This window comes from Microtus oregoni, unplaced genomic scaffold (genome assembly GCF_018167655.1).
Source record: "Microtus oregoni isolate MIOR12 unplaced genomic scaffold, Mior012 000000F_ref0000247, whole genome shotgun sequence".
Taxonomy (NCBI): Eukaryota; Metazoa; Chordata; class Mammalia; order Rodentia; family Cricetidae; genus Microtus; species Microtus oregoni.
The window spans coordinates 69,338,628-69,351,767 of record NW_024543059.1 but is presented as its reverse complement, the minus strand read 5'-3'; the positions used below and the strand labels follow the sequence as shown (position 1 = coordinate 69,351,767).

The 13,140-nt window shown below is 40.6% G+C and overlaps 1 protein-coding gene across 1 annotated transcript in view; it reads right to left on the bottom strand.

Annotated features, from left to right (window-relative positions):
• The window catches only part of Bank1 (B cell scaffold protein with ankyrin repeats 1), a 220,510-nt gene that overhangs the window by 16,807 nt on the left and 190,563 nt on the right, over positions 1 to 13,140 (bottom strand). The window contains exon 12 of the mRNA XM_041679911.1: positions 6,692 to 6,760. Coding sequence (XP_041535845.1) covers positions 6,692 to 6,760 — 69 coding nt within the window. The remainder of the gene's footprint in view (positions 1 to 6,691; positions 6,761 to 13,140) is intronic.

The following is a 13,140-nucleotide window of genomic DNA, read 5'->3' as shown; positions in this document are numbered from 1 at the left end:
AAATGGCTGCCTTGCTTCACAGACTTCAGGGGTGTATTGTTGACACTGATTTTTTTAAATCAATTATCTTCCAAAATTTGGCACTAGCCCTAGATTTTTCCAAATAATTTTTCATTTCTGTCTTCATTATTATTAGGGATTCTGTATTTCTCAGGTTTTGCAATGCGCACTGCTAGCACAGTCCATTTTAGGCAAGAACTCAGAAACTGAACGAAAATTTTTCAGGTGTAACTATAACAATGAAAAAAATGCCCTTTTGTGAGCAATATGACAAATGAAAATATAAGTTATATTGGAAAAGGCAGCCGAAGCCATTATTCTTTTATGGAGTACAAATGACCACATGTTGACAGTTTTCCCGCTTTTCTATTTAATATATCCAGGCAAGAACAGCCTGATGGAAACACCTCAGGGCTCAGCAGTCTCTTTTCCCCACATAAGAGTAATCCCTTCCAGGCTTCCCCGGGTCTCCTGCTTAAAGACAATTTTATTATTTAACATTAATCAAACTGCCCAGCACTGTGCACTCTGAGAACACATAAAAATATATGCCCTGACTGAATCTTTTCCATGGGCATTCAAACCCCACCAAAAGTCAGGCCTGCAACGATGCTGTAGTTTGGCTGAGACCATACCAGGGGTTCCAAAGCTATAAGCCCATACATAGAAGTCAAGCACAAAGTCACTAAGCAATGTCTTAGTGATTGATTATTAAATACACTGAAATAATTCTCATTATCATGAAGACTCTTTCAGATTGAATTATGACTTTAAAGAAATGTATATCAACCATAAAAAAATCTACATGGAAAGAATTACAATGTGAAAGTTGTATATGGCAAATATATATGTAATTTTATATTTATATACAGAATATGAATTAGGTTTAGGCAATCAAAAATTGGAAGTTCTCATGCTCATCTAAATCGTGTGTGTGTGTGTGTGTGGGGGGGGGGGTTCTGCCCTAAACATTTGATTAGGACAGGCATACGCTTACCAACATGCCCCTGTAAATTATGGTTTATCCTGACGTACAGCACCAGGACATCCTTCATGTGGTCCAGTAATTAACTGAGAGACACACAGATTATGGGAGAGAGTCATGATCAGGGAGGCTCTTTGTTAATTTCAGCTCATTGGTTGCTGTGTTTTTTACTTGCAGTAAAACAATAGTGGAGACAGAAAATGGAGTTCGTCTTGGCATGGAAAGAAAAGTGCAACAGAAACAAGTCTAGGAAACAGACAATCTGCGAGCTGGGAATATTATTTAATTTTGTGTCCATATCCTTGAAGTAGTTGCCTCTCGATCATAGACCATTTGCCTGATACCTACAAGCTCATTTAATAGGAATGTTTGTTGTTTGGCTTATACCCAATGCTAGTGAGAATCTCACAAATGAATCGGTCCTTGGTGAGTGTGGTTAGCATAACTCTGACTTCAGAACCTCTGCAGGCTCCAAATACGCCAACAAGACCTATTCCTCTGGTTTGTAGCCACGATGAACACGCCTTTGGCTGCTCCTGGGGCTCAGGGAAGAAATGGAGTGGACCGGAAGCACTTTCTATCTGTGGCATCATTCTTTGGCATTTTTGGATTTTGAAACCAAATTGGGAAAATTGACTTTAGAACTGCTTTTTGATGAAAATTTTACCTGTGACTTCCCAGTCCTTAGCGCTTTCCCTTCATATTTTCTCAAGATGTAAAATCGGAGTCCAGGAATTCCTTTGAGTTCCCACAGAAATGGTGCCAATTAATTCTCTTTTCTTTTTCTTTTTTTTTTTTTTCTGTTCCTCAGGAAACTTCCTTGGCTCAGCAATAATGTAACTTCCTGGCAACCCCTTGGCAATCTTCACCTTAGAGATTCTGGAATGCTTTTGCTTTCCGTGGGGGAAATAGTGGGCTCTTCTGTGTTCTTTTCCCTTCCAGTACACAGTAGAAGAAATACATTATTTAACCCTTTCTTAGGGAGCCTTCTGGGTCCCCTAGAAAATTTTAACTCATGAACAAATTCACAACCCTCCCTCCTTTATCCTCCACAGATATCAGGTCATAGAAAAACAGTAGATGCTTCTCCAATGATGATGAGATCCCAGGACCGCTGAAGGATGCTCTGAGAACGGTAAGATGCAGTTTTTTTCCATAATGCCAAAACAGTGTCAAGAAGAATGGCTGGATGGTTTGAATGTGAAATGTTCCTCACGGGATCACACATTACATGCTTGCTTCTCAGGTGTGGGTGTTGTTTTAGGGGTGGGATTTCAATTTTACAAACTACAGGAAATCTGGAAGGAGCAGGGCATTCTCTCTGCTTCCTGGCAGCCATGACATGAACTGCTCTGCTCTCCCAATCATGCCTATATGAAGGAGGGAGACCTCTGAAACCATGGACTGGATAAATCTGCCTCCCAGCTTGGTTGCTCAGACATTTTGTTAAAGAAAATTCTTAATAATATAAATGCCTTCTAATTACCCAGGATGTTTTTGACGATCCTAATTATTTTTTTGATCATGCTGAAAACTGATTTTCCTGGAGGTTACAGTCATCAGATTTTGAAAAAAAAAATACAAAACGAAAACTTCTTAAGATCTGATGTTCTTTTATTTTTAGAAATAGCACAATATTTTGTTCTATTCTGGTAAATTCTTGATGTCTAAGAGTAAAGGAATATCCTACTGTGACTAATTTAAAATTCTACAAATAAGTTGGATCCAACAATCAAAATAAAAAAAATCAAATAACATATGACATTTTTTTAGTATCTGAGACTCCAGAGATGCCTTTAAAAAGTTTAATAAAAATTGACTTTTTTGAAGCAAAAGTCATATATGACCAAGTGTATAAAATAATAAACCACCACATTATCAATAAGGTTCATTGTAAAACGTCTTTCCTTCCTCCATTCTCTCTAGCCTTTTATCCCAGCATGGAAACTGTTTCTTTGTATACAGCCTGGAACATAAATCAGTCCTTCTAGGTTCAAGGGAAACCCTCAGCTCTTCTTAAACTGCCTTCTGTGGGATAGACAGATGGCCAACTGACAGACAGATAGCCAACTGCTAAGAACAGGTGCTCCCCAGGTCTCTACCATCTTTTTTCTCCTGTGAAAGGAGAAATCCTGACATTTCCAGATCTCACCTTCAATGCTACCAGAACTGAATTATAACTATGATATTTGAATAATTTATAATAAGAAATACTTAGGGATTTTTTTCTCTGAAAGCGCTCAAAACACCCACCTCCCCTCTTTATTATTTATAAAACTTTGAGTTATATGTGGGAGTCCAGATGGGAGTAATCAGTTTTGTTTAAATCTTTAAGAACTCTTGGGCTCCTAAGTGTACTAAGACCTCTCCTGGAGTTTTACATTTATTCCCTGAGAGACATAAAGGCAAGGAAAAGGGACAACAAACTTTCAAAGGTCCATGATCCATCCTTACATTAGCTACCTTTTAATGACTGTGACAGACAGAAACAAATGGCAAGACACAAGGTTTATTTTCTGCTCGAGGTTGAGGAGGCATGGTCTATGATGGGAGGAAAGGCATGGTGGCTGAACCATGGCTCAAGGCCATGGGGACACACGTATGTCATGATTTATTACAATAAATTCAGAAAACTGGGAAGTAGAGAAAGCTTAGCCTGGAAGTAGGGTTGTGTCCAATCATCAAAGGCTATACCAACTTCCCTACCTCCATCAGCCACGTTTTACAAGCTTTTCAAGTTTCTACAGTTTCCTCCCACAGCACAATCAATTAGGGACCTGCGGGGAAACATTCTATACTCACACGGTAACATTTGGCCCTAATTCCCCACTGGCTGGTAGATATTGATGAACACAAATTGCAATCAATCCAACTTCAAAAGCTGCATCAGTATGGATACCGTTCACAATTACAAAGTCTCTTCTGAGACTCAAGGCAAACTCACAGATGTGAGCCTTTGTAAATGTCAAAGAGCAAGCTGGATACCTCCAACAGACAATGGCACTTGATTCCAAACGGGAAGAGAGGGAGGACAGTAGGGAAGTCGTGAGCAAAGCAATACTGAAACCCAGTAGGACAAACCTCAAACCTTACAGCTTCACATGGAGCTACTGAGAGACCCACTCCTACCGATTAGCTGCTTTCAGCACACATGGGCTCTTATGTGACCTGGGTCCTCTTAGTGGATGCAGGCTCTTTTGGAAGACATTTCACACTCCTTATTTTGCCAGCACCCTTGGGTCTGCATTCCAATGTAGATGTCACACATAGCTTTGTGTAGCCACATATAGCTTTCTTAGGGGTTCTACTATGGAGGTACTCGATCTCTGTTCCACAGTATGTGACCTCAGGGCCATTCTGGAACCTTAGTACAGACTTGTATAACTCTGACTCTTGCTTTCTACTGCCTGTCACACCATCAGCTCTAGGCAGATAATGCTGAATTTTGCTGTTAGGTCAAGATGAATGCTGGCCCACTTAGATCATGGCTGTGGTTGCTAAGTGCATGTGTGACTTCATTTCCTTAGGAAGGTATTTTCAAGGGAACCCATTTAAAGGTTTGAGATCCTATTCAGGATCTCAACTCCCCTTTTCAGGAGCTCTCTGTTAAAATGACTGTTTTAAAAAACTGGGTTTCAGTCTTATACTTGGAGGCCTTTGTTGCGTAGGGTCTTGTCACCAAGGCATCACTTCTATTGTTCCAGTACAACATGTACATCTCCTTTTCAACTGTTCTCTTCATTTCCCCAAGCCTTTCTGTTCTGTTACTGTAAACCCAGCTAAAGACACTGAGTAAATATGCAACAACCTACATGATGTTTGCCTCGAAATTTCCTCCACCAACCATAGTTCATTACTTTTGGATTCAGGTTCACCTACATTTTCAGGACATGGGTAGCTGCTTTGCCAGAATGCTTCATGAATCGAATATCCTCTAGTTCAATCATTTGCCTCTGCTTAAAACCTCACCAGCCTGGCCTTTTCTGTCTGTATTTCTATCAACTTTATGGTCTCTGTACTCCCACCAGGAAGTCTCATTAATCTCCCTGGATAGCACTCCAGGGCTTCTCTGGCTTGCAGCCCTAAACTCCTCCACATTTTTCCTAGTTCCAAAGGCTTATGAAGTATATGGTCAGGTTTACTAGAGGCACACGACTTTCACTACCAACTTTCCTTATTAATTATTTTTCTTGTTGAAAATGCCCAACAGAAGTAAGTGCAGGGAGAACAGGCTTATTGTTTGCTCATAGTTTCCCCATGGTGGGAAAGGCATGGATGGGTGCTGAGGCGGATGAGTTTGTGATTACAGGGCTTTGCAGTATAGTTCGCCACATCTCAGAATACTAAGAGGTAGAGAGAGTTCGTGCCAAAGGTTGGGCTGGTTATGAACCTCAAAGCCCACCCATATGATCTCTTTTCACTAGCCACGTGTCCCACTCTGTTGCCTCCACATAGCAGCTGCACACAAGTGTTGAAGCCCAGGAACCTGTGCAGAACACTTTACATCTAAACCACGGCATGACTAAATTATTAAATTCATGCTTAAAAAATTGGAGAATTGCCCTTTAAAGAGTGGCATTTTGCATATAAATGTACAAGCAGTATGTCTAACTAATTCATAGAAGAGTAGAGGTTCACCTTCCTCATGTATTCTGTTCAAGCACCATGCATCCTAATAGAACAATCTAAGTACAACTTAGCTGTCATGAGAAATGCCACTTGAAGTGATGAGCGATAGTCATTAATCTAAGAATACAGCTCTGTTATGGGACCACTCACAGCATCCTAAGAGCAGGTCCACTGAGGGTCTATGCTGAATTCTGTTCAGTGAGTGTTAAAAGTTGGTACATCCTGACTTTTGCCCCTTCAATGGCACAAAAGGAGATGCAGCCTATGGGGGCTGCAGTGAAGCGATTTTATGGTTCTATTTCAATGTCTCTTTCTCAATAATTACCTGTTACCAGTCTCAAGGTGACATAATTTGGGACTGAACTTATGTCAAAGGTACCACTGCATATGCTCGCAGATTACCAAAGCCAGCTACCTAAGTCCGGTGTCAACTGACTTTTATGTCAGTTTTCTTTATTTGAACATTTATTCATTCTCGATTAATGAAAAAGAATTGTAATCAATAGTCTGCTAGTGTCTATCCTTGAGAAAGACCAATATCCCAGTGAATACTGGAAGCAAAAATGTTCCACCTGTTCAAACCATGTGTGTGACTATAGTAGTCTGTAGCTCTACTCTGCGTGATAAATTATTGTTCACAATGTGTTGAATCAAATGCTCAAGACAAGACTATATTGGGGAAATGGTTTGATTTTTGCTCGACATTCATAGCCCATTGATCCAATTCTACTTGGGTAAAAATACCCAAGCTATTCTACTGGAGGCACCACTTTACATATCCGTAAAAGGAGGGGCTCTGATGCTCGGTATGGAATTTGTCTTACTTCTCCTTCCTGGTGCACTGATAGCATCACCACAGGCAATACGATGAGGGATATTTTCTGCTTTTGCTAATTAAATTGATTACATTGCATTGATTTCATTATGGCAGGGCTGTCTTACAATAAGATACAAACTTCAAAGCAAAATCAATCAAACTCAGTTGTTGATATATGACTTATGAGACTTTATGCATATTCCCAAGATTCCTTCAAATCTTATTTAGATTATTAAATGGATTGAATTTAACAACAATACCTGGCTTCTTGGGGAGACTGTAGAACTTATCATCATCAGATTGTCTTCTGGCTGCCTTTTGTTGGAACACTATAAAAATAAATACATAAAATTTATTAGACAAAGGCTTTAGGAATATGAAATACACCATGAAAGCAGAATGCAATGTATCATTTTCCTTAGTAACAATATCTGAATTGTATTCATTTCTGAGTATAAGGATTATTAAAATTGTAATCTCCTCATCTGCACAGTTAATCAGTAATTTTGGGAAGCTTTTTCTTCAGACAAAGTCCTGTAACAATGATGGAATGCTTCCCTTCACTGGTTTACTTGGGCCAAGTCCCTTTTGACATCAGGTGGAGATAAAATCTTGATTTGGTTACAAGCGATCAATGCTAAATTCACATGAAGAATCCATTTGCATAGAAACCAAACTGGCATGTGGGTGATAAGCAAGGCCAATTATTGTTTCTTCTTAAAGTGGAGCAAACCCTGTTGTGCTCCACAGATGTAATAATGAAACAGGCGCTTTACTCTTGCGCCATCCACCCAGACCTCAGACCTATTAAAGCAGCTTGTTTGAATTACTTCATTATCTGAAAAGTGCTTTGTTCTCATTTGTTATTTCTCACATGAAATTCTGGGAATTAAGTCAGCATTACTCACCCTATTTTGCAGATGAAAGGTAAAATCAGCGTTTTATATTTATTAAGCACCCACAAAGTTCTGGGTACTTTCTGGTATTTGCTAATGAAATAGACCAGATCCTTTACTGCTCTACTTTTGGAAAATGAGCATCCGGAGTTACATTTATTTCTTTATGGGCACTCTGAATTATGGGGTTTGGGAACTCGAAGAGGCCTGGGAGATTTAGTCCAGCCTCATATGTTTATAGATGAGGAAGTAAGCAGCTTGTAAAAGGGCTAAGTGAAGTTTGAAATGATCCCCTAGTTGTTAGCTGAGAGATGATTTAGACCCTTAAGCCTTGGCCTTCAGTTTGTTGCTTCCCCCTTAAACAGTGATGCTGCATCTCCCACTTAGTAACTGTTCCCTTTTAAAGTTAGAGAGGGAAGCTGGGAGGAGTTCCAGGAGCATGGCTGTCTTCTTGTTCTTCTTGGTATCTCAGCAGGATCTTCCTATAAAATGGAACTGAGGCACATGGGGACAAGGAGACAACTGCATGGCACTCGCCCACTGTGACCTGGGAAGACACCTCAGTGATTGTCATGGAGTTCTGCCATGGCTTGTTAGTTAAAGCACTCTACTATCAAAGTCATATATGGAAATAATCAAGAACACACACACACACACACACGTGAGACAGGATTTCTCTGTGTCACAACCCTAGCTGGCTGTCCTGGAACTAGCTCTTGTAGACCAGGCTGGCCTCGAACTCCTAGAGATCTGCCTGCCTCTGCCTCCTCAGTGCTGGAATTAAAGGCGTGCACCACCACTGCCCAGTTTAAGAACACATATTTTTAAAACAAATGTCCCAAATCAAATCAACATTTATTAATCACATATCTAGATAAAGTTAAAAGATTATTCCTCTCCGTGTCCTTTGGAGAAGAGAATATACTTTCCAATAAGATGCATTTGAGAAAAATTATGCATATAAAGTAATATCTCGTGTTGAGAATCAGTTTTCTTTGTATGTTCAGGGTTTGTGGCATTTTTTCCTAAATGAAGTACTCTGAGGCATATATGGCAGGTGACTACATACTTGAGGATGTTAGATTTTTTTTCCAACCCATACTTGGTGTTTTCATCAGCTAGTTATCCAGTTTCAATTAAATACAATAATAACAGGCAGCCAGTGTTTTTGCTAATACTGTTAATATGTAGCGGAGAGTGTCTACGGCTGAAAAACGGTAGCCAGTATCATTAATGTGAGAAATGACTTGAACCCAACGGCAAATGCAGCAAGAATCTTTCCAACTAAGCTGCACGCTGTCTGTGAATTTCATGGATCTGACTGAGGTTTGGAGCTGCAGAGCATCTGAAAGCGGACTTCTCTTTTCAGCTTTCTTGGTATGAATTTGATCCCAGTTGCATTGACCCTGGATATGTTATGGGAATACCTCCTGCAGGCAGCACATTTGGCCCATGTCACACGGAGCTAATGCTGTCCTACAGTCACTCTGCATTAGTGTGATTTCTCTAGGTTTGCATCAGGATGAGCCTGGAGCTGAGGCTGGACCACTGGGATGGGTGATGGAGTGAGAATGTGCAGATAACGGAGCTGTAGGTGGAAGGTAGGCAGTAGGATACAGGACTAAGGTCCCCTTAATATCTCATCTGCCTTAGAGTTCCTTAGCTCACCTGCTGCTGCTCCCATGCTTTCCCCTCCCACACATCCTTATGAAATGATGCCATTACATCCTTACAAAAATCCAGACTTAGCAAAAAGTCTTCTCATTGCTTTTAAAGTTCAGAGGCATTTTTCATATACAGAATGGCCACAAGGAAAGACCTATTATTTGTGATCAGAAGGCTTAGACTAAGAGAAAAACCAGAAAGTTAAACTGTAGACCAGTAATAGAAATATATTTAATATATATTAATAATATATATTATATGTAAATATATATATTATTACTGGTTATATACACACATACACACACAAATTCTGACCCTCTGTGCTTGAATTCTTGGATAACACCGTCTCAACTACATTGCATCTGGCCGATGTCCAAAGATGCTACCAATGCAATTATGACATGCCAATCTGACTAACCTTTGTACAGTGAAATCTTATTTTTCTCTTTTTACCTACAATTAGAATCTGAAAAGACAAAAGACCAATGCAGTATTTACCTTGTCATTACTTTTAAACAAAAAAGTCAATAGAGAACAAAACAAAAACATAAACAAGTTTTTGAGGTTTAAAATTATCCTAAATAATACAAATTCCCAAACGACACCATCATTTATTTTGAATATTGGTAAAAATGACTTCTGTAAAGGTTTCTGCAGAATATAAATGACATTGAATGGAAAGATTAGCATAGTATTAAAAATTCAAAAATGTTAATCAAGGCAGAAGTAGCAGAGGAGGGAAGGGTGAGATGGAACAAGTTCTCTTGCACAATTTCTTTCCAGGCTGTTGAGCAGGAACAGTCCTTGTGTCAGCCTCATTTCGAGTCTCCTGAGATGTAAGAACTCATCCAGAGTGCCCCTTTCTGGAAAACTGGAAGAAGTTCCCTCAGCATTATTGTCTAAGTGGCTAAGCTGATGTCATTCACGAAGAAGTAAGTACAAGTCATAAATTCATGATGCTCTGTGCCCATTGCAGGTGGGGGATGGAAGCCTTACACATCTGCTCTGCATCCTGACCTTACAGGGTAGGGGATGAGCTCCTAGACAATCTGTCCTTAGATACAGCCCAGAGCTGTATAAACAAGGTCCTGGGGGTGCACAAGTATATCAGAGTTCCCAAACCTTCGTACATTTCCTTGTGTTCATTCAGACAGAGGTCAAACATGCTGCTAGTACACGCTGATGAGAGAGGAGAGAGGCAAGCAGTCAGGAAGGCAAGGTTTTATTTATTTATTTATTTATTTATTTATTTAAGATTTCTGCCTCCTTCCCGCCACCGCCTCACATTTCTCTCCCCCGATCAACACCCCCTCTCTCATCAGCCCAAAGAGCAATCAGAGTTCCCTGACCTGTGGGAAGCCCAAGGACCACCCACCTCCATCCAGGTCTAGTAAGGTGAGCATCCAAACTGCCTAGGCTCCCCCAAAGCCAGTATGTACAGTAGGATCAAAAACCCTTTGCCATTGTTCTTGAGTTCTCAGTAGTCCTCATTGTCCACTATGTTCAGCAAGTCCAGTTTTATCCCATGCTTTTTCAGACCCAGGCCAGCTGGCCTTGGTGAATTCCCGATAGAACATCCCCATTGTCTCAGTGTGTGGGTGCACCCTTCGCGGTCCTGAGTTCCTTGCTCGTGCTCTCTCTCCTTCTGCTCCTGATTTGGACCTTGAGATTTCAGTCCTGTGCTCCAATGTGGGTCTCTGTCTCCTTTCATCGCCTGATAAAGGTTAATACTCAGGAGGATGCCTATATGTTTTTCTTTGGGTTCTCCTTATTTAGCTTCTCTAGGATCACTAATTATAGGCTCAATGTCCTTTGTTTATGGCTAGAAACCAAATATGAGTGAGTACATCCCATGTTCCTCTTTTTGGGTCTGGCTTACCTCACTCAGGATAGTGTTTTCTATTTCCATCCATTTGCATGCAAAATTCAAGAAGTCCTTGTTTTTACTGCTGAGTAGTACTCTAATATGTATATATTCCATACTTTCTTCATCCATGTATATATTCCATACTTTCTTCATCCATTCTTCCATTGAAGGGCATCTAGGTTGTTTCCAGGTTCTGGCTATTACAAACAATGCTGCTATGAACATAGTTAAGCATATACTTTTGTTGTATGATAGGGCCTCTCTTGGGTATATTCCCAAGAGTGGTATTGCTGGGTCCAGGGGTAGGTTGATCCCCAATTTCCTGAGAAACCGCCACACTGCTTTCCAGAGTGGTTAGGAAGGCAAGGTTTCAAACTCAGTCCCTGCAGCCCTATTTTCCCCTTCTGTTTCCCCACTGTGTGCTATGTGAAGGCTACTCACGAAAAGGCAAGAAGGGAAAATAAAAAAGAATCAACAGTCCACCCTTTTTCTGTAGGTGTCAACTGAGGGTGAGAAAAGCTGCTGTAACACCATGGGTGGTCCAGAGACGCATCTGAAGATTAGAAAAGAAAGAGAGCCTCTACAAGAGAGTGCAAACACGCCGATAGCTCGAGCCATTTAGCCGTGCTGATGTTAGGTCCACCTCACTATCTGGGATGGTTAATCAGCACAGGCCAGCCCATCAGAACGGGAACGTGACCATGGCTATTTCACCTGGCAGGAGCATGCAGATTCATGCAGATGGAAGCGATGCTCGGGTGTTCAGGGAAAACGTACACATGGTCGTGAATGGTGGTACATCTTCCATTTGAGATTGGCAGAGAGAGCATAATGGAAAGCAAGGAGCGACCTGAAGGTAAATGGTGGAGAGACTGAATCACAAGGGCGGTGTTTGTGGATGCTTAGCTCCTTAAGGGAAAAAAAATCCATCCATTTTCTTTTCTGTTTGTAACAGAAATTTGAGCTTGATTGGTAGATTAGAGTGAAAATCCTCTTTCTGCACAGAAAAATGTCACAATCAAATTTTCCTCCACCTTTAAGCAACTTAATTGGGGAGGGGACAGAAAACAAACTTTCTATTTGAACATTTAGTTTATACAAACAAGAATGTTTCTACTCAAAAATGTTTTCTATATAGAAAGCTGGTAGATTCTGGAAGAAATGGGATGTTTTGTGGAACTGACAGCTTGAGGCCATGACAGTGAGTTTATTTGCTGAGGCTCCATGCATCCCTGGGTAGGCATTCCTCTTTCGGTTACCAGGGAATCAACACATATGGAACATGCTGCTTACCCAGCAGCATGTTGACTTGTTAACTCTTTTCTATGCAGTTAGAAGGTGTTATGAGTAACTATTAATTGAGTGATAACCTAATTAATTTTTCTTTCATTTCAAAGAAAAATGGCTTAGGTGGTATGGAAGCTACTGGTAGCCTTTAAAACTATTAGAAGTTTACCTATTGGTTCATCTTCTGTGATTATCCAAATGAAATTCTCCATTCTTCATCCCTCTGTGTCAGGAAATGCTTTCATGCTAGACAACAGTGGAGTCATGGTTTTGTTTCATTGTCTTTCAAAGGTTCATAGGATCCGGCCTTCTAAAGTCTAATTTTATATTCCATTTGGTTATGCAAACTTTGAACAACCATTAGATATTCAATATGCTTATAGAACTCACCCTATGGGTATTGGAAATTTCCAAAGGCAGGGCTGTGTCCATTTGTGCTGTTTTCAACATTGGCAGCGGATGAATATCATTGGATAGCACACAATCTAATATATACGCATGTGAAACTAGGTGAGAGGAGAAGCAGACGGCAGGCACTGATAGGAAAAAGAGAGGTGGCTTCGCCTTGTGTCCTTAGAAGAACTTCAACTATCATCTGAACTGTTCTTTGTGTACTGCTCCAAGTCAACCACAGAGCGTGTGCAGTTTCCACTCTCGTGGAAACCCAGAAAAACAGGTATTATGAGTAAGTTACAAAGACCAATTTAAAAAGATTATTCTGAGATTGTGCAACTTTTGCCAAGTTACCCAGCACTGTGTGCATGGTGACATCGAGCTCAGTCCTGTCTCTCTTCAGGGGGGTCATGAATTACTGATAAATTTCTTTCACAGGAGATTCTTCATATGTGACAGCTCCTTAGAGTCTCTCACTCTTCTCTAATCACGTGACTCAGTTATAGTGTGTGTGTGTGTGTGTGTGTGTGTGTGCGTGTGCGTGCATGTGCCTGCACATGTGTGATTGTGTGAAGAGGGGGTGTCTTTTTGGGCAGCGGTT